At 45.6% G+C, this 20,702-nt stretch overlaps 3 protein-coding genes across 4 annotated transcripts; all 3 read right to left on the bottom strand.

Annotated features, from left to right (window-relative positions):
- Positions 1-5,090: 5,090 nt before the first annotated feature.
- Positions 5,091-9,832, bottom strand: LOC136522990 (uncharacterized). Its single transcript, XM_066516778.1, has 10 exons — positions 8,978-9,832; positions 8,783-8,860; positions 8,568-8,660; positions 8,266-8,361; positions 7,726-7,779; positions 7,447-7,650; positions 7,073-7,204; positions 6,905-6,970; positions 5,885-6,187; positions 5,091-5,718 (listed from the first exon to the last, which is right to left on the bottom strand). The coding sequence occupies exons 1-10, from the start codon at positions 9,581-9,583 to the stop codon at positions 5,248-5,250; spliced, it is 2,103 nt and encodes a 700-aa protein (XP_066372875.1). The 5' UTR covers positions 9,584-9,832; the 3' UTR covers positions 5,091-5,247.
- Positions 9,833-10,310: 478 nt separating this feature from the next.
- On the bottom strand, positions 10,311-14,773 carry LOC136522991 (uncharacterized). Of its 2 annotated transcripts, XM_066516779.1 has the most exons (12): positions 14,443-14,773; positions 14,088-14,288; positions 13,247-13,330; positions 13,017-13,135; positions 12,781-12,882; positions 12,288-12,407; positions 12,125-12,190; positions 11,798-11,864; positions 11,590-11,643; positions 11,344-11,436; positions 11,096-11,128; positions 10,311-11,016 (listed from the first exon to the last, which is right to left on the bottom strand). In XM_066516779.1, exons 1-12 carry the CDS (start codon positions 14,545-14,547, stop codon positions 10,918-10,920), a joined length of 1,143 nt encoding a protein of 380 aa, XP_066372876.1. In that variant the 5' UTR covers positions 14,548-14,773; the 3' UTR covers positions 10,311-10,917. The 2 variants fall into 2 exon arrangements, with proteins under 2 accessions (XP_066372876.1, XP_066372877.1); XM_066516780.1 differs by lacking the exons at positions 10,311-11,016; positions 11,096-11,128 and having other exon boundaries at positions 11,381-11,515.
- A 1,262-nt stretch (positions 14,774-16,035) lies between these two features.
- Positions 16,036-20,440, bottom strand: LOC136519980 (uncharacterized). The gene is made up of 17 exons (XM_066513383.1): positions 20,129-20,440; positions 19,892-20,011; positions 19,617-19,805; positions 19,394-19,501; positions 18,796-18,873; positions 18,561-18,653; positions 18,138-18,224; positions 17,941-18,042; positions 17,734-17,853; positions 17,574-17,636; positions 17,340-17,482; positions 17,115-17,208; positions 16,972-17,030; positions 16,850-16,892; positions 16,654-16,745; positions 16,469-16,538; positions 16,036-16,370 (listed from the first exon to the last, which is right to left on the bottom strand). The coding sequence occupies exons 1-17, from the start codon at positions 20,348-20,350 to the stop codon at positions 16,302-16,304; spliced, it is 1,752 nt and encodes a 583-aa protein (XP_066369480.1). The 5' UTR covers positions 20,351-20,440; the 3' UTR covers positions 16,036-16,301.
- Positions 20,441-20,702: the final 262 nt, after the last annotated feature.

A 20,702-nucleotide genomic window follows, 5' to 3' on the forward strand; every position in this document is an offset into this window, starting at 1 on the left:
ATCTTCCAACTTCTTCCAAGCCTCATGAGCTCTCTCAATGTTCTTGATTTGCTCAAAGGTGAGCAATGTCATTGTTTTGGAGAAGCATTTCTTCGGCGGCGGTGGGAGCATCTTCATTTTCAATCTCAATTTTTGTTTCTACCACCTTCCAAATCTTCCTATTGATTGACTTGATATATGTTGTCATCTTTGCCTTCCAATACGGATAATTTGAGCCATCAAATTAGGGTGGCTTCTCGGTGTTGTTGATTTGAGCCATTTTTACACCGAAGGTTGTTAAGCCTCAAATCACGGTGACCTCGGCTCTGATACTAATTGAAAGGTCCTAATGGCTAGAGGGGGGTGAATAGCCTAATAAAAATTTCTACAACAACACTTAACAAAATAGTTAAACAATTATGAGGCGAAGCAAGTATTGCGCTAGCCTACTCAAAAAGCAAGCCACCTACCACAATTCTAGTTTAGATAGTATCTATTCACACAATAGCTATGATACTACCCTATGATAGTGTGCTCTCAAAGGCTAACTAAAGAGCCACATCAACCAAGCAAACAAGCTCTCACAACTAGTTACACTAAAGAGCTCGACAACTAGTTTGCGATAATGTAAAGAGAGTGATCAAGAAGGTTATACATCCGTGTCGAGGAAGGAGTCAATCAATCACAAAGATGAATAACAATGGAGACCAATCACCTCTGAATCAAATGATGAACACAATGATTTTTTACCGAGGTTCACTTGTTTGCCAGTAAGCTAGTCCTCGTTGTGGCGATTCACTCACTTAGAGGTTCACGTGCTAATTGGCTTCACACGCCAAACCCTCAATAGGGTGCCGCACAACCAACACAAGATGAGGATCACACAAGCCACGAGCAATCCACTAGAGTACCTTTTGGCTCTCCGCCAGAGAAAGGTCAAGAACCCCTCACAATCACCACGATCAGAGCCGGAGACAATCACCACCTCCGCTCAACGATCCTCGCTGCTCGAAGCCATCTAGGTGGCGGCAACCACCAAGAGTAACAAGCGAAATCCACAGCGAAACACGAATACCAAGTGCCTCTAGATGCAATCACTCAAGCAATGCACTTGGATTCACTCCCAATCTCACTATGATGATGAATCAATGATGGAGATGAGTGGGAGGGCTTTGGCTAAGCTCACAAGGTTGTTATGTTAATGAAAATGGCCAAAGTTGTGAGCCATAGCTGGCCATGGGGCTTAAATAGAAGCCCCCACGAAATAGAGCCATTGTACCCCTTCACTGGGCACAATACGGGCTGACCGAATGCTCCGGTCAGTTGACCGGACGCTCTGGTCAGTTGACCAGATGTTGCGCCTGAGTTGACCGGACGCTGAACACCCAGCGTCCGGGCGTTTACAGTAAGGTTCCAAAACCAACTTTTGCCGACCGAACGCGTCCGGTCATGCTCGACCGGACCCTGCCAGTGTCTGGTCACACTGTGACTTCTTACCGTGCTGACCGACAACACGACCGGACGCAGCCCTTCAGCGTCCGGTCTTTGAGCGACCCAGCGTCCGGTCAGTTGACCGACGCTAGCATCTTTGCGACCAACTCCATTTCACCTCTATCTTCTTCACCCTTGTTCAAATATGCCAACCACCAAGTGTATCACCTTGTGCACATGTGTTAGCATATTTTCACAAATATTTTCAAGGGTGTTAGTTCTCCACTAGATCCTAAATGCATATGCAATGAGTTAGAGCATCTAGTGGCACTTTGATAACCGTATTCCGATACGAGTTTCACCCCTCTTAATAGTACGGCTATCAAACCTAAATGTGATCACACTCTCTAAGTGTCTTGATCACCAAAACAAAATAGCTCCTATGGTTTATACCTTTGCCTTGAGCTTTTTGTTTTTCTCTTTCTTCTTTCCAAGTCTAAGCACTCGATCATCACCATGACATCATCTTCATCATGCTATGATCTTTGTTTGCTTCGCAACTTGGAGTGTGCTACCTATCTCATGAACACTTGATAAACTTGGTTAGCACTTAGGGTTTTATCAATTCACCAAAACCAAATTAGAGCTTTCAGAGACGTGGCTCCGGAGGCTCCTCACCTCCTCCGAACACGCCTGTGTTGTCTTCGACGGCCCCGAAAGCGGCGACTCGACGGAATCGCTCCGCCACTCGGCGGAATCACTCCGTCGGTGGTGGCACAGCCGCGGGGAAGGCAAGGGGGCGCAGCTCACCGAAGCAGGCTCGCAGCCACGTGCATGAGCCGACAGGTCGGCCCCGTGGTGGCTCCTCACAGTCGGCGCGTGCGTGGGCACTGGAGGGCGACGGCTTCGGGTCATAGGCAGCACCAGCACGACCGCCGAGTCGGCGGCGCCGTCCGAACACGACGCCTCCACCTTCCTCTGCTTCTGCGGTCTAGGCGACGCAGCGGTGGCGGGCTAGGACTCCAGGCCCATGAGGCGTGCAACGATGCCCGGGGCGGCCCCATCGGTGGCCGGGTGCGGCGCCGTCAGTGGGGCAGCAGGAGGCGGGCACGGGAGCATGCGTGGGGAGGAGGAGCGGAGGAAGGAGGGGAGGAGGCGGCGCGGAGACCCGCTGCCAGGCGCCAACGGGAGCCGCCGTCGGGCGCCGCCGGGAGCCACGTCCAGCCCCGCACGAGACCACGGCGCCCTCCTTACACGCGGCCGCTCGACCGCCCGCCTTCCTCGCCCGGTTGCGCGCCCGCTGCCGATGCCGTGACGTCCGCCCAGCTACGCGCGGGGTCGCGAGGGCCACCGTCGCGCCGATGCGGGGTTGCCGGAGCGCCATGACCGGCGGGCGAGGTCGCCGAGGGCCACCGTCGCGCGGGCGCGAGGTTGCCGGAGCGCCATGGCCGGCAGACGCAGGGGCGCGGTCGCCGGTCTTCTGTCCGCACGGAGCTTTCGCGTCAGTCGCGAGCAGATAGCAACGAAGAGAACGAGCGGATAAGAATGAAGAGGAAGGAAGCCACACGCATGCTGCCTGCGGACTGCAGGGAGAAAAAAGTAGGGAAAACAGTGTTTTTGCCCCTGCGGATGGGATAACTGTGATAAGGGTATTTCAGTCATTTCGCATCTGATTTTATGTGTTTTATTTTTTTTAAATCGTTTAATCAGCCTCTAAATAACGGACATCCAAACCAGGGGCAAACTGCTCCTTCGTTTCAAAATAACAGGGGTAAAATCACAAAGTTGAAAAAATAAGGGTAAAATCACAATTGAACTTCCGGGCAGGGGCAAAAACACCGTTTTCCCTAAATATTTCATCTCTCTTCCCACCCCTGACGTGACGCGTGGGCTGCGGCGTTGCCTTTTTTTTCCACATATGCCCGTGCGTTGCACTAGGGTCATAATTTTTTAATTGACCTTAGTAATCGGACGTGGACGCGTGAGCTCTAAAAACTTCATTATTGGATGCGGACACATGGATCCGGTCTTTGTATCATAACCGAGTAGGCCACGGACGTGTGAGCTCTGAGTGGACTATGATTCATATCGGACATGGTCACATGAGCATGGGTCAAGATTTGTATCACCGGGTAGATGATGATTTTAGAATCTTTTTAGGTGTGTAGATATTGATAGATTACTAATGTTTATTATATCAAATAAGTATTGTTAGATTTATCATGAAATATATTTTCATATTCTACCTATTTTATGTCATCAATATTAATGTTAGCTATTAGGACAAATCTAAAACATCACTTATCCTGTGTCCAAGGAAAAAGAATTACCGGCCGCTCGCTGCCTCGTGTCATCCATGCAACCATAGATGCATGGAATTTGGCTCAACTGTTTGCCGGCCGCATGCATGCATGGCAAGCAAATTAGAGGCGTGATCATGTACGTGAAGTGGATGTGTGGCCAGGGAGCCCGATTATGTACGCTCAGCCGTGCGTGATGCCGCGAAGTGGAGATGGGGCCGCGAAGCAAGTGGGAGATAGGGCGGTCGTCACGCAGACACCTTACCCGTTTTTGTTTTGAGCCGGAGAGTCCTTAGTGACGCCGGAGCCCCTTCCTTCGTGAGACGAAAGTCCCGTGGACGAAACCCTCTCTCTCTCTTTCGGTGGTATAATAATAGATAAATAGAAATAGAGAAGAGAACGCACGCTACGACATAATACAGCATTGTTATAGGTGAACATGTACTGTCACCTGCATTTTATCAAGACAAACATTATGTTCTAAATTACAAGACACTTTGCTTTGTTTTTAGATACGTGGCTTTTGCTATATTTTATACCTAAATATATGCATTATGTCTAAAACATAGCAAAATCAATATATCTAAAAAAAATCCAAAACGTTTTATAATTTGGAATAGAGAAAGTAAGTAACTCACACAATTTGTCAACCACCGGACACTCAAAATCGATGGTCTATATTTCTGCCTTGCTAGAAAAACTTGTTTGGCCAAGCAGCCAAAAACATGCTCTCAATGACTATTCGAGAACCAAGTTTGGCTACGTCGATAGCCTGACGTTAATGTAGGACGATGAGCAACGCGACGTTAACCTAAGATGGAACGGAAAACGGTGGGCAACTTAAGAAAGACGATAGATACCAAGGAGTTCTTTCCCCGAAAGAGTCCTGTCCACTTAGTCAGCCACCTACGCATATAATAACAACATTTCATTTTTTTAAATTCAATCTTGCAGTTGGTACTCAGGGTTACATACTCTTACACGGAAAAGCCTCTTCGTGTAGTTACCTCCGCATTGCTTTTTTGTTTCTTCTATATATTTATGAATAAAAATCAACCTTCATAATGTCTAGCATATTCTTGAGCCATCGTATTCGTATCGATCCTCAGCCTGTTCGTTTCGGCTGAAACGATCGTGGATTATAAGCCAGAAGTACTGCTGGCTGATTTTTGATTTGGTGTGAGAGAAAAATATTGTTGCAGCTTATAATCCACGATCAAGCGCTCCCACTGGTTTCATCAACAACTAAAACCAGGGTAGCTACAGGTCAACACGTCCAGTTTGGAAACTATCACCAACGCTTGCGATGACAAATGTAGTTGGGACCTAATTTTGTTGAACCTACTCTTGCAACCCTAGTTTTTTCTGCCCTCCCACTCATAACCATACAATATACAACATTACAACGAAAAAAAAACCTAGCTTGTGCTATCAGTATTATTATGAGACTATAACATAGGATTACCAAATGTCTCTTACCTAGCATATCAAAACCTTGGGCATACAAGTTTTCTACCACATAAACCGTTTCTCTACATCATCTGTATTCAGCCGAGGAAGCCCTGGGTTTGCCGCCGTTCGACGAGTTGAGGTGCAGAGACACGAATATCACGCCGATCACAACTATCAGGCACCCCACGAGCGTGCTGAAGAAAAGAGCCCCAGGCTGCCTTGTCTGCACGAATCCATATATTCCACCGGATGTTACCAGAATGATGTCAGTGAGACCGTCACCAGAGAAATCCTCCAGGAGCAGCGCGTGAGTGGGAGGCGCTGGGAGCTCGATCATGGCCAATATGCTACCAGAAGGAGAGAGCACCACGGCTTCCTGGTCGCCACCGGCGATGATCACCTCTTTCGGGTCATAGGCGCGCAGGGAGAAAGCCTTCAAGGTAGGCACCACTATGTTCTCCATCATTCCCGATGGAGATGGGAGGTTGGACCATGTTGCCCCTGATGATACTTGCCATCTCCATACTGCATCGTGGCCAGGGGAGTACGAAGTCACCTACAATCACAAACACATCATCAATGTTTGCGGATATAGGGATCAAGGTTTCATCAACATGCAACCCACCCCCCCCCCCCCCCCCCCCCCCACACACACACACACACACACAAATCAGTAGTCACAGCAACTTGTAAAAAGGAATAGTCAGTGTACAAATGCTGACCTCTCCCCGGCTTGTCAAAAAGATGATATCACCGTGGCTTCCTCTCCTGTGTTTATGGCCATCGTCTGTCTGGACCAGGATAGGAGTCGCAACCTCTAAACCAGTTGTATCAAATGTCCTCCCAAAACTTCTCGAGAAGTCTCCATGATGGAACATATTAAAATGGTTGTAATGGCAGATAGAGACGTTAAAAAGTTGCTCCCGCACTGGCACACCAGATGTAGCAACTGCCCAACAGGGTTTCAGCACCTCCATTGATCCACTCACGACAGTCTGCTCTTTAATACCATTTCCACCAACAACCTACAGCAAAAGATCACTATCAGCCATTACTTCTACAAGTGGATGCCCCCAACAATAAACAAAACATTGTTGCAGTTGCAGCTAGCAAGTGTGAAACAAATGCTCAGCCCAATGTATGTCAATCACCTTAAAAGTAACAAGAACCAAATAGGTAAAAGATACTAAAACAGCTCTAAGTTGGGTCCCTAATGGCACATGTTAATTCTGTCATTCCTAAAATCAAGTTTTAGACATCAAATTTACAGTGAACAAAATGTCTGATACTTCAATTTTTAGCTTAGGAAATTCCTGTACCATTATATTAATGCATGCACATTTTTTGCACATTACACATGAGATATACAAGATAACAATAGAATCCACATCCAAGAAATACAAATCATTTGAAGTCATTTTATGACATACTGGGATAAAACGATATAAAAGCAAATCGAACTATAAGGATAGATAGAGAGGAGTACTTCTCCTTCGAGAAGGATTTAATTTGAATCCCTAAAGCACTCGAAGTCATTTGCTTAATGGTTGCATAAACATCTATATACAGGAGACCAGAGTCTTATGAGAACAGTACTCAATGGATCCAGACATCCCAAATTATTCTCAAATTTATGGACAGAAAATATGAATTACATCCATATTTCAACTGCCCAGAGCCACCAAAGAAAAAGTCGGTACATGAAGGAAAGTAATTCCAGTGTAAATAGACTCCTAACGCACCTGGACATGATCCAGAACTCCATCTCCATTAATATCTGCATGAAGGCCTCCTTCGGTCAAATGAAGCTGGAAATGAGAATAATTTCAAAAAAAAAAAAGGTCAGGTGATATACTGTTGGTTGCATCGAATTAAAGTAAAATAAAATTACAGGGACATATCCTGTAGACCTTGCATATTGTACGTCCAGAAGCTAGATGGACAGCCTCTATCCCTTCCTTTTCATGTGCAACAACAACATTAGGAACCCACCAAACTTGAGTATGATTAGTGATTGTCGGAACATACTGCATCCTCTGTGCCTGCAGTAAAAGAAACAAGTTTCACCTCAGTAGAAAGCCATGAGGTGTTTGACTTCATTCTGTGTGAGCACTGTAAGCTATTTGGACAAATTAACAACAGAAGTGCAACAAACAGACAACACACAGTATGTGTGCACGGCAAGGATGCAAGGCTATCCATGATGCTTCAGGGAGATGACTGCAATCTTTGCTAGAAGATACGGCAAATTCTGAAATGTAATAGCCATGCTTATGTGTCATACCTTCCTGGCTTTATTTGAGCTAGCCATATCTGCAGCCTTCCCAAGCGCTCTAGCTATTCTATTGGAAGCATCCTTCCCAGGTGGATTGTGTTCAATGGGCTTGTTCACGGTATTAATAACAGCCTTTCCAGGCGTTTTCTTAACTTGTTTCCTTTTATGCTTCCTAAAATGTGCAAGTTGTAGGGTAGTATCCTCTCTCCTATCCTGAAAAGGAGGGCTCATACCTGAGCTCAACAGTTCCATGAAAGCTAAATACAAGAAAACAAGTACTATTCTTACCCAATGATGAGGCATGACGCCAAGGATTGATTCTCTGAATTCACGACATTCAAACTGAAAATTAACATGTGACAGGTTAGTTTCCAACTAGCCAAAATGCCACTGTGTGAACTAAATGCTTAGCATCTGCCTGGGTCAAAAAAATAAGCTAGAACAGCACATTTGACATGTATATTCTCACATCAAACCACAAATAGGAAGCAAACTTCATTAGGACATGCTACCTTTCAAGTCCAAACGTAACACACTTTTAGTTTAGAACAGTGTTGCCATTAAGAAGTGTGCAGATAAGTAAGAAATTCAGGTCATGATAGCTACAGGTGCCAAGCAAGAATAAAGTGATGGCAACATTATATTCCAGACTTCCTGTTGATCATACTGAAGAATTCAGGTAAACACAAACTTTGTCAGAGGACAACCCATGAGAAAATACTTAAACCAAGCAACAAAGAGCATGTGGAAACATTGAAACAAGACTTGCACAAAGATAAGCACTGCTCCTACTTATTTGCTATTAAGATTGGAGAACACAGTCTTCACCTGACCAGGTTGATGACTATTGAGGGCATGAACATCAAGTTTGTAATTGTGCTGTGGTAACATCACAGAAGCATCTGATGGCTGTGACTGGATGTTCTGCAATGCCAAAAGAGAAAACATAGAAAGAATATATAAGGCAGGCCTTTGTAGACAGTAATCTTTAAGTACTTCCATGCAAAATTTGAGTTTTCCATGCTGAGGGGGGGGGGGGGGGGGGGGGGGGCTCGAAATAAAGATGAGCATCTTTTACTACAGCGGAGGCAAAAAAAATGAAATAAAATGAGAAGTTGAATTCAGTGCACCTCATTCTTCCGGTTCCATCTACGGTCGCCACTACGTCCAGCAAAGGCATAAAGGGCAAAATGGCGCAGGTCCGCATTGCCAGTCTCTGAGCCCTGCATGCAGCGCCAACACAGGGTTAGGTGTTGATCAGTTAATCATGCAAGGAGCTTGTAGCCTTGTAGGGTATAGAATACACTAACAAGATGAAAAGCTAAAAGCACAGCAATATAATAACCTGTTTCTCATTGGCGCTTCTACGGTGGTCATCTGTGTTGTGTTCTGGTATCATAAATTCATCGAAGAGATCTGCTGACTGATAAGAGAATGAATTAATACAAGGGCAAGTTGTTGGCAACATAGATGTAATGTAGGCAAACAGATAGGCAGGTGGAGATAGTAGTGCAAAGAGAGAGTTATAACATGAACATACATGATGCTGCATCTCCATCCTTCCTCCAACGATGACGAGGCCTGCATCTCCATGCTTGAGAGTGTAGTTGGTTATGGAGATTGCAACCTCGCGGTGGTGGGCGGCGTGAGGGAAGTCGTCCTGGAGGTTGTGCTCCCATAGCTTCTTGAGGTTGTGATCGAAGCACATGACGGACCACCCGGAGGTGACGACGACGAGGACCTGCTTCCTGACTTCGCCGGCCCTGTAGGAGCGGTCGACGTTGCCGACGGCCATGGCGATGGGTCGCCTCCCCGAGGCGAGGCGGACGTTGTCGGGGAGGAGGGAGATGTCGGCCATGACGCGGGCCTCGTGGAAGGCGGAGTCATCGCTGAGGCGGCGGGCGTGGGGCGGCTGGAGGACCTGGATCTTGGCGTCGTGGGTGGGGAGGAGGACCTCGGGCTTGCCGTCGCCGTTGAGGTCGGCGACGAGCGGCGGGGGCAGGCGGTCGGCCTCGTACTTGATGGGGAAGTCCTCGTCGGTGAGGTGGTACCAGGACTCCCGGAAGGAGAAGTCGCCCTCGTGGTGGAGAGAGAAGAAGACGGCGAAGGCGGCGAGCAGCAGGATGCCCAGATCCCGCTTCCGCATCGTCGTCGAGATCAGAACCAGGTCAAGTCGATGGGGATCGGATGAAATGAAGCACCCCTAATCCAATCCGATCCAAACCAATCGAGGGGAGACGAAAACCTAGTAGAGACCGAATCCCATCTAGAAGATGCTGGAGCTGCTGTTGTCCCTCGCTTCGTCTTCTTCCTCTCGACAGACGACGAGGGCGGTGAGCGAGACCCTGCTGCCGCCGCTCCGCCTCAGCCTGCTCCTGAACTGACCACTACAGCAGGCCGGGCTGGGTATCGAATGGGCTTTATCGGTAATGGGCTTTTCTTGTCACTGTACTGTCAGAACAAGCCTTTTCTTTTTACACACACTGTCAGTGTCTGGACAAGCTTAGCAACAAGGGAATGGAATGTGCATCATGCCCAACCAAACCCTAGACATCCAATCTTGACAATTAATCGATATATAGTAGTATATACAAATAGAATGAAGGGAACCATGTATGCCAAGCCAATGCCATACTGGATACTACACCCAGAGAGAGAATGCCCTGTTCGCTTGGCTGATAAGTCATGGCTGAAAGTACTGTTGACTGATTTATTATGAGAAAAAAATATTATTCGTTGGCTGAAAAAGTACGACTTATAAGCCAAGCGAACAGGACGGTCATCCAATATAGTGTGTGGACTGGACTCTACTGTCTCCACCCCCAAGAAACACACCCTGCTTCTGTCCAATTCAGAGAGAGACAGCTACAATCTCGGTAAGTTGAATGACACTCAAAACATTGTTTATGTACATATACAGAATCCATTGATAAATAAAGAGAGCGGCAACCTCGGTGCGGTAACACAAAAATATGCCGTGCCATCCTCTTAATTTGACAAAAAATACAGACCTCATACTATTTCTTTCTGACTCATGGAATTCAGATAGACAAGGAGGTACATGGTACAAGACAATAATAATGGGAAACTGCTCTAGGCTATGTACGTAAGATTCCTCATTAAATAACTGCACAAGTGTGTATATCATGTATGTCACTATACAACTCTAGCAGAACAGATATTTCAAGGGAAAATTACAGCACTGTTTGAAGTCCCTGGTTGGTTTCACCTTCTTCATCAGCTCCTCCTTGTATCGATGATAATGTTTCTGCTACTTCTTTTGCCTCATGAGGATAAAATTATGGTGTGTGTAACTCGTCATCCTATAACCACATCATCCTATAACAAACCAACTGTTTTTGACATGAAGCAGGGCCCACATGTAGCTCTCAGACAAGATGACCTCCGCTTCTCTACTGTTGTGACTGGCCACTGGCCAACTTTGTTATCAGATGTTGTCACACTCTGCTCTCAAAGTAATCAAGAATCGAAAGGATCCCTCCATCCTTCATCTTCCCTTACCGCCCTGTTCCACCGCTCTTTGAACCTCTCTAGCTCAGCCGATGATTGTCTTCGTATCTATTAAAGCAACAGTTAGTACAATGGCAACTTTTAATCCTTGATCCAGGAAGACGAAAATGCCACAGATTATACTCACATGGGTCCTCAAATCCAATGATCTTCGAGGTGTCTGCGTCAACAAGATGTCAGTAGTGGCACATGTAAATTTTATTATTGCACAATCATGACAGTTACTATCATGCAGGTATATGCCAACTAGGGTAAAAGGAAAACACAACAAGGCGAAATGGATGCTCTGGCAGGAATCAGTACACTTTGTCCTTGGTTCCTACTGGACTACACCAAATTTCTTTAAAAAAAACAGTAGTTTGTTACGAGAAGTACCTTGCTGCTAAGCGATGGCCCTCCTAAAGATGGTATCCCTTGATGAACAACATACTCACTGTCAATTACACCAACTTTCTCAGTTCGATCACCCTGAAATATCATGTGACTGTGTCAATCACCCTGAAATATCATGTCCGCGCTCCATCTTGTTTAACAAAGGACATGGTAGCTGAAATAGCATGCCTCAATAGTCAATAGACTCCTATTAAATATCTTTTAAGATTGTTAACATATCTTGAGTACCTGAGCACAATAGCCAAGCTTCATGTCAAGGCCCCATCCATGAATCAGATCGTTCTGCGACCCAAGAGATTAAACAAGTGTATTGATTATTAAAATTCATGACCTTCCACTCACACTTAATAAAATCAGACAATGACTCGCACTGACCACTTTATTATCACAATAATCTTTTAAAAAAAAAAACAGGCTAGAGGAATAATATTTGCACCTGAATTAGATGCCATACGCATTTCCAAGCAGCGCGAGAAAAAACTGGTGCCATGCCCTCTACCCACCTATTCAAGAATGCAAATCAAACCTCTTTAAATGTTTGAAAGAGTGTGGTGGAATAGTTCATAAGATAATGGGTCAAGAATAAGTCAGCTGCATGATGTGATTTTGCTTCATATAAATCAAATGTCCAAAACATATAATCCAACAATGTCCTCTTTTGGGACTAACATAAATAGGAATATACTATCTCAATGTGAAGCAATAATTTTTAGAGTATCTTCCAGATAAAGCAACTGCATAAGGATAAAGGTTTGATCCATACCCTGTACAAGGAGGTCCTTTGCTCTCATCAGAACAATTCATACTCGGCCGATTGTCATATATTCTCCTACATAAAAAGTGAAAAGGTGCTTCTTAGAGAATAGAAAGATTTTTAAAAAGAAACAGAAAGTTTTTTTTTTTGAAAATTAGAAAGACAGAAGCACCTGTGAACTTTTGACATCTTATTGCGGATTGTGATCCGATGGTGGATATCGGTTGATAGATCAGGGTCCAGAGCAGGTTGTGTTATTTCTAAGCCTTCGGAAACCATTATATCAAGATATCTAGGACCAAACAACATGAGAGATGAGGAAGCGTCTTTGAACAGAAAAAACAAATTAATCATAGATGTATTCCCAGAAAACTTCTACAATCGAAAGGAAGTGAATGATATTATTGCTCAAAGTTCTTACTCAATTTCCATCTGAATAAATCCCACTAAACAGTGGCTCAAACTGACTAAGCTCATCTCCATTCAAATAAATATTATCCGACTAATGCTTGGTAGCTACCAGGCCATAGCAAAAAAGAGTATGAGAATCAATTAATGGATCTGCTCTGGAAATGGCTGATGACAATATGGTAAGTTTGGGTTCCACTGTGAGCACTGTGTAATGTGGCTGACTAGAGGAAAAGGATTATGACCATCATGCATACCTTCTTGGGTTGAAGTTTTCCACTCCAAGGTCTTCATCCCATAGAAAGATGAAATCATAGATAGCCATGACATCAGGATGCAAAAAACGCTTAGCAAACCACCTGCAGAAGGAATATTTGTTCATTCTTCTGAGATGTGGCAGAATATGATGGAAGACAAACAGCTGCACATAAGGACTATCAAAGATGCAGCTACCATATACTCTAACAGAACAATGTGCTTTCATAAAGTTTACCATTTTGTTTGGTTGTGAGCAAGGATGTGTATGGCCTTTTCACTCCACTCAAGATGACGCCATCCATCTACATTTCCATCATAATGGAAGAGCATGACTGCATAGTTTTCCTTCAGAAACTAAAGAAAGCAAATGGTGACAGATTGTATTAAGTGAAACTCTCTTCTCTTTTACTGAACAACACAGACAGCTAAGGGTAAGGGAAAGGATAACCTGAGAGAAGCACAGACCTTACGAGCCATAGTGTCAACGTTTTTTATTTGGGAGATGCCGACTGCCATGGCGAGGAGAGCACTGTGGTCACCATTTTTATTCTGCGTGTAAAGGGGAGTATGATGGCAAATGAAGTAGCTGAATTTGTTTTGGAGGAGAATAGTAACTTGATAGGCAGAACAGATAACAAGATGTGACAACAACTAATAGTCGAACGAGTAACCGGCACATTATATTATATACAGCACCTACAAGGATGGACTAGATCTTTAGCTGAGAATGGTTTGGACAGCATCAAGTAGTTAATGACGATAGCGTTGACTTAACCACCAGCTTCAGCTTCTACCGGTGCCCTATCGTCTTCCACTGTTTATTTGCGATTGACCAACCACACCATTACCGTTGCCAATTCAGTTATGCACGTGTAAATAAAGGGGGTACAGCAATCATCAGCAAAGAAGTGGCCTAATAACTAAGGGCAGGGGTGACGGGTGAGTAAAAATGGGGATTCCTGGCATGAACAGTATACATAAAAGGGCGTACCCAGTGCAGAGCTCCCGCTCTGTGCGGGGTGTGGGAAAGGGTGTCAGTGGCCAGCCTTACCCTCGCCCGTGCAATGCGAGGAGACCACGACTCGAACCCAGGACCTTCCAGTCGCAGGCGGTAGGACTCTACCGCTTGCCCCATGCCCGCCCTTCACGTACAGTATACATACATCGCAGAAAAGAAGCAGCTTTGCAAGTAGCAATAATAATTCATCGCGAGCTAGCGCGCGGAGCGTGAACTGGTTGAAGCAGTGGGAAGAGGCTGGCAGTGAGTGAGAAACTAGAACCAGAAAGCGAAAGGCTGTAGTAGTACCTTGTGGGTGGAAGCAGGATCGTCCTCCCAGAGCGGGCGGAGGGACATGTCGGAGTGGCGCTGGACAATCCCGCGCGGCAAGGAGTCAGCGCCGGTGGCTGCCTTCCTGATCCTGGCGGTCCCCCAGCGAATGCGATTGCGGCTGGGGATCGCGTTATTCTCTTGCGTGGCAGAGGCAAAGCCGGCCTTGCCAAGATCCACCTGAAGAAGATAAGATAGACCAGCATGTGTATCCGGGTTGAGAGCAGCGTCCACAGAGCGCCCGCGTGTGAAGAAGAAATAAGGGAGGGAGGGAGAAGAGAGCTAAAAATGGAAAGAACAGGCGGGGACGGAGGAGGGAGGGAGGGAGGGCGACCTTGAGGTGCTGGTACTGGATCTGGAGGCAGGCGAGGAGGACGAGCGCGACGACCGCCGCCACGACGCCCCAGCGGCGCGGCGGCGGCGGCGGCTGGTGCTTCATGTGGGCAAGGCCGGGGCCGGCGCGGCGGCGGCGGCGGAGACCGGGGCGAGCTTCGAGGATGGCAAGGGCTGGGCTTGAAGGTTCTGGAGGGAGGGTTCTAGTTCTTTCTTTCTAGAAGGAAAGGAAGAGGAAGGTGGCGCTCCGGCTCCGCTCAGGGTAGGGGGGACTGACTAAGGACGAGGAGGAAGAAGACGGTGAAGGGAGCACATCAACCCCCACTACCCCTTTTTTTTTTTTTCCTGTCCGCCAAATTTGCGCTTTCGGTGCGGCCGCCGGTCGGTCCGTGAAAATAACCAACCAAACCAAACCCCACTCTGCCAAACAAGTGCCCAAACAATACTAGTACGCACTGTACCCAACAACAGCGTCATCATTTCTTTCCTTGTTATTTTCCCATTCACCCGTTATTTCTATCCTTGTTATATTCAGAAGATTTAGAGAAAAAGGAGAGGGAAACCAATCACTGCCTACCACTACCATATATCCATGCTAGTACGAGTACCTTCTTTAGGCATAACCGCACAAGGGGGGGAAAATTAGGCTACTAATTTTTTATAGAGATCTACGATCCTATCCTTCTAACTCACAATTTCCTCTCAAAAAATAGCAATGCAGATAATATGAGGGAGGAACTCATCATCCACACCCCATTCGGCTCACCGCCATCGGTTTGCTTGGTTGTCCGACAAGTCTTGTTCAGTTACTATATTATAGCATCTTCACCAAAACTCTTATACCCTCTATGTCTTAAATAGGAAATGTAACAGCTCAACATATCTCTTGTCCCATCTTCTAAATCCACCACTATCTCTCCTAAGTCCTAAAGAAAGAGGAGACCTCTCTCTCTCCTAAATCAGAATGAGATTTTGGGAATCTGCTAGAGCAAAGGTCTCTTATATCCTATATATAAAGTTACTTCCGGTGAAGACGCTCTTATGTTGCATATATACTCACCGCCATGTTTGTATAGACCTCACGTTTCTACTAAAGGATAGACAGAATATTTCGTTATTACGTGCTCCATCACCTTTTGCAAACCTAGTTACAGGCTAATGCAAGAAACTTGGCAGCTCATATATGTATTTCCTACACATAAAATGTTATATAAAAGAACCATAAGGGCAATGAAGCTTTTTCCCAATTGGTTCTTCATATCATTACCTTACTTTATCTACCAAACATACGTGAGACTCAAAAGCTAAGCGAGTAGACTTTGATAAAATGGTAGCGTTACAGTTCAATAACATTGTTAATCAATCATCAAATATACTGAGCCGGCTAGCTTTTCCCAAACCGTACAGATCTTACAGAGAGTAGCATATTCCAGTGAAGATTAACTCGTACAGTACTCTAAAGCGACAATGCCCTTTGAGCGCTGCGTCTGTGCGAACCAAAAATGCAGGCAGGTGACGAATGAACCCGACCTCTTGGTTGGAGCAAAAGAGGTCGAGATGATGGCAGACGAGCCACAGTCAGACACACGGAACGGAAGGGCCAACTGTCAGAGCGCAACAACTAAACCATAGTACAACCATATTTGGAACAGCTACACTGTGCTTCAAATGTCTGCAAAAAAACAAGCAGCAGCCAATCCAACAAGCAACAATCCAGTCGAGTCAAGGGGACAGATGTTAACGTACTAGTAGCGTACAAAATTCACAGTACAGCCAGGTGATGTTCGCTCGCAAGATCGACGCGAGGATCCTAATACAACACACCATACAACCACCCCTGCAGACCTATATATATCACCCTTAAAACTTGAATTCTTTCTTCTTCGACTTGCCGTCCTTCTCTTGCTTCCGCTTCCTCTTGTGAGCATTCTACAAAGAGTCAAGTGTCCATGATGCCCACTAGTCAATCAGCCAGCTATTGAAATCAAAACATAAAAGAAATCACTGGGTCACAGAATAGTACATACCTCCGCCACCATGTCACTGAAGTCCTCCTTTTGGTTGCGAAGCTTCTCTTCCTCTCGCGCTTCTTCATACCTGTTGCATTATCGGAAGAGGATAATTCATTACCGTTTTGACTTGGAAGAAGAAGAAAAAAAAAAGCAACCAACAATATCAACTGAACAAAGACATCAGGCGGAGTGATCCTTACTTGGCTGCCAGAACATCATCCATGGCTTCCAGTTCCTCGGGTTGGATGGTGACGTCCACCTTGTCTGACTTTTGATTCTTAAGCAGATCCACCTGCCACCAAATTTAACAGAAGTTATAAAAAGATCAATTATCAAACATCAGGGAAACGACCTAGCTCCAAAGAGCACCCAAAGGGGGACAGCTCCAACACTCACCCTTTTCGGAGCTGATGATTTATCTTGTGTTCCCAGCACATACCTGTAAAGCGAGCACACACGGCATGAGATACAAAACCAAGGGGGGACATGCAAGAGGTATTAGGGTTAGGGAGACATACGTATGGCTTGACCCATATAGTGTCCCAGGGGCGATCCTTTCTTCCTTTTGTTCAAGAACCTTCAGGAGCCAAGGAAGGAACATCAGCAACGAATACTAACAAAGATACCACAAACCCCACCAATACCACAAACATTTACTTACCTGGTACAGTGGCCGTTCTGCCTGCTTCTCAGTCTCCTTCCTCTGCAGCTTCCGAAGGTCGATAACATCAGGTGTTTCAACACCAGTTGGAGTACTGGTTGGAGGCAAAAATAAATAAATAAATAAATAAAAAGTTAGGCACACATGTCTACTGCATCTGCATCACTAAAGAAACGGAAAACCAAGGGCCTACAAAACACTAAAGAAAGAAATATAGTAAATCACCTTGAGATAGTATCGACAGACTGAATTCCGTCTTCCATTTCCTCGTCTTCCATTGGTTCTTCCTCTTCCTCCTCCTCTTCCTCTTCTTCCTCCTCCTCTTCCTCCAAATCTCCCCAGTGTTTGCTGCGATCAACAGGTTCATCCTGCAAGGTTGAAGAAAACAAATAAGTTCTGCTTCTAAATTGGCTCTGAACTCTGCAGTATTTACCCACTAAAACGTAAAGTGAAACATACATCGTAGTTAGGTTCGTCCTGCTGCAGAACACCAAAAACGTCTCCATAGAGTGGACGTCCATGCTGTTTGCAAGAAACAATACAAGAGCTTAGGAAAGGAACCTTGAGTACATCTAGACAGTGTAAAAGCAAGGTTTCAAACTTTCAATAGAAAACATACCTCATCAACTGGTGGCTTTCCCCACTCCCCTGGTCTATAACCAAAACTGGCACCAGGGGGGATTGGGGCATTTAGACCTGGGATCTTCAGTTGGGGATAAGATGGAGGTGGACCATAGCGCTGAAACGTTATACAACGATTTAAGTTAGCCAGTAACAAAGGCATTATCAATAGGAGAACAGCTGAATTCAGGTTAAAAGAACAAACCTGCATGTTTATAAGCCATGGGGGAGGGGCACCATCAGGCATACCAAGAGCATCTTTAAGCTCACGAGACAGCATGCCTGGCTTCATTTCCCTCAGTTTAACCTGTTGAATGAAGTAGAAGTTAAGAACATGGTGTTATCACACCAAAATCATACATTGACATCTGGTTGCAGTTATAACGCAAAAAACATACGTACCTCAAATTCTTTGCCTTCATAATACAGATCACCATGACTAGACAACTTGGGTTTTGTCTGATATTTGAAGAACGCATCATGCAAAACCTGCCAAGAACAAATTTATTGTTAGACAATCCATCTGTGTGACAGCCATCTCAAGACCAGGTAACTAGCCAAATCTAGGGCACAAATATACTTCATGAAACAGCAACACCAGTAATTGCTAGTAATCTGAAAAACTATGATGAACTGGTCACGACCTTAAGACAAGGAATCAAGATCAGATGTGGAGGCATGACGACAACAAGATAGCATGAGAATATATGACAAAGGAAGAGAGTACAAAGTAGACATATGTCTGCTCCTGGTCCTACTCCTATAGATGCACACAAGCCACAAACTACTTCACATTTCACGCTTTGTGGGTGGAAAGAAGTTTACCTGATAATCTATATCCATTTTGCCCATTTTGGGCTGCATACGCTCCCGCTGTTTCTGTTTCAACTTCTTGCTATCCTCTTTCTCAATATAAGCCTGTGTATACATTTAGAAATCCATTAAGCGGTTCATGTTCATGGCACCAAACTGGTATGAATAGTTCTGCAGCGTTCCCCCAAGAAAAAGTTTGAATAAGCAGAGAGGGAAGTAAATTACTGAGATACCATAAGCAAGTTACCTGTCTTATCTTTTCTATTCCAGTTGCAGCAATGAAGTCAGGAAGCTGGAAAGGCTGTTTCTCAATACCTCTCTTCCCCTGAAACAACAAGATAACATTGTAAATTGAATAAGAAACGTTATAACTAACAGATGAATAAGAAAATATTGGTGTCTTAAATATGTAGACTTCAGTAAGATTTGCAAAAAAAAAAAAAAAGAAAGAAAGGAAAACACTTGTATTTGTGGTGTGAATTAATATTTAAGGCCATTGACTCTAGCTGGACCTTAATCTATTCCATTCCACTGAAGAGGGCCTCATGTGAAATAAACTAGTTTCAATGATCCAACACATAGACTACAGAACCCACTCAAGTATTGCACCAGCAAGCCCAGCCGCCCCAGTAGTTACAGCCATCCCTGCAAGAATTAGGTATCTGTATAAGAGGTGTGAAACCATATGGAGTTATGGACATTTCGCTCCCACACCCCCACACCATCAATGACTCGCTGAGAAGAGAATGCAAACACGATATGTATGTATACTGACTAATTTCACCAAATATAAGCACCCATATATTCAAACCAAATAGACGTGTTGAAACTTGAAAGTCACAAACCTGCAAGAACTTGCGCTTTTGAGACCAGTGTCTAGGGACAGGTACTGTATTTCTGTATGCCTTGAGATATACAAGCAATTTTGGATCTGCAGCAGTTGCATCCCAGACCTGGAATTGAAAAAAAAATATGATATGAATATTGATGATCTATACGTAATGGATTTTTATCAGCAAAAATGAAACTGCTGGCTGTGGGTTCACTCGATTGGAAAGAAGAGTGCACCTCTACAACGTCAGGTCTGTTGCATATCTGTTTGAGTTCTGCAATCTTCATGCGGCGCTCCAGCTTCTTCTTCTTATTGGACAGCCCTCCTTCCTTCTTCTTGTTTGCCTCCTGCTCATCGTCTTCGTCGTCGTCATCATCTGAGCCGTTCTTTATGGCATCAGTGGCACCCTCATCTTTCGTATCATCCTGTCAGCGAACATACATTAGAACACCACAGTTTAGGCTCGCTCATCGACCGACCGACCGAAGAAACACTTCCCTATTCCAAATACCTCGGCCGCTGCTGCGGCAGCGTCCTTGAAGGTGAACTTTTCGAAGATGGCCTTGAAGTCATCGAGGAGAGGGTCGTCCAGCTCGGCCTTCTCCGGCACGTACTCTATCTCCACCTCCACCTGCAGCAAATCCAAATCCAGCACGTTCAGAAACCCTAGGTTTAGGTTTTAGGCCCCGAGCCGTGCGTGCCTAATTCCCAGGTGGGTACGGAGGATGCGCCGCGGAAAGTCGCTCACCTGGGGCTCGGGGTTGGGATCGGCGTTCTCCTTGGCGTCGGAGCCAGAAGCTCCCCCGTCCGCGTCCTGGGCATCGGCCTCAGCGGCGGACTTTTTCTTCTTGGCCTTGCGGCGGCGGCGGCGGCGGTCGGCCTCCCGCGCCTTGGTTTTGCTTCCGTTGGGGAGGTCGGAGGCCGTGGTGGGCGCCGGGTTGGGGCTGGGATCCACCTCGGCGGCGGCCATAGTCGGCGGCGGCGTGGTCGCGAGGAGACGAGTGCGGGCACGGGAAGAGGAGAGGCGGTGGGCCGGTTGGCGTGTGTCCTTGCCTTGCTTCGCTTTGTGCGTTGGTCGGTTCTGCGCGTGCAGAGCCCAATGGGACAAACTGGGCTTTATTCTGGCCCAGTCGAGAGCTAGGCTCTCAAGAGAAAAGGCTTGAGTTTGCTAAAAAAAGAGAGAGAAAAGGCTTGAGGCCCGCGAGGTGCTTATATTCGGCTCGGCTCGTCTTGACTTGCTTTGATATCTTCTTTTTGAATTTCTATATATACTAGGTAGCATGCTCGTGCGTTGCTACGGGATAACTAACAATTTAGACTAA

This window comes from Miscanthus floridulus, chromosome 18 (assembly GCF_019320115.1).
Source record: "Miscanthus floridulus cultivar M001 chromosome 18, ASM1932011v1, whole genome shotgun sequence".
In the NCBI taxonomy this organism is placed as follows: domain Eukaryota; kingdom Viridiplantae; phylum Streptophyta; class Magnoliopsida; order Poales; family Poaceae; genus Miscanthus; species Miscanthus floridulus.

Bases quoted from the DNA above. Each gene is read 5' to 3' on its own strand.
- LOC136519980 (XM_066513383.1), bottom strand. From the start codon at position 20,350: ATGGCCGCCGCCGAGGTGGATCCCAGCCCCAACCCGGCGCCCACCACG. The intron at 17,854-17,940 runs GTTTGTTCTTTT...ATAACGTTTCAG, and splicing joins CATGGCTTATAAACATGCAG to CGCTATGGTCCACCTCCATC. The intron at 16,371-16,468 runs GTATGTACTATT...GACTCTTTGTAG, and splicing joins TCAGTGACATGGTGGCGGAG to AATGCTCACAAGAGGAAGCG.
- LOC136522991 (XM_066516779.1), bottom strand. From the start codon at position 14,547: ATGAAGCACCAGCCGCCGCCGCCGCCGCGCCGCTGGGGCGTCGTGGCG. The intron at 13,136-13,246 runs GTCTGTGCTTCT...TGCTTTCTTTAG, and splicing joins TTGACACTATGGCTCGTAAG to TTTCTGAAGGAAAACTATGC. The intron at 11,865-12,124 runs GTATGGATCAAA...ATTCTTGAATAG, and splicing joins AAAGGACCTCCTTGTACAGG to GTGGGTAGAGGGCATGGCAC.
- LOC136522990 (XM_066516778.1), bottom strand. From the start codon at position 9,583: ATGCGGAAGCGGGATCTGGGCATCCTGCTGCTCGCCGCCTTCGCCGTC. The intron at 8,362-8,567 runs GTGCACTGAATT...TTGGCATTGCAG, and splicing joins GATGGAACCGGAAGAATGAG to AACATCCAGTCACAGCCATC. The intron at 7,780-8,265 runs GTGAAGACTGTG...GTTAATTTTCAG, and splicing joins ATAGTCATCAACCTGGTCAG to TTTGAATGTCGTGAATTCAG.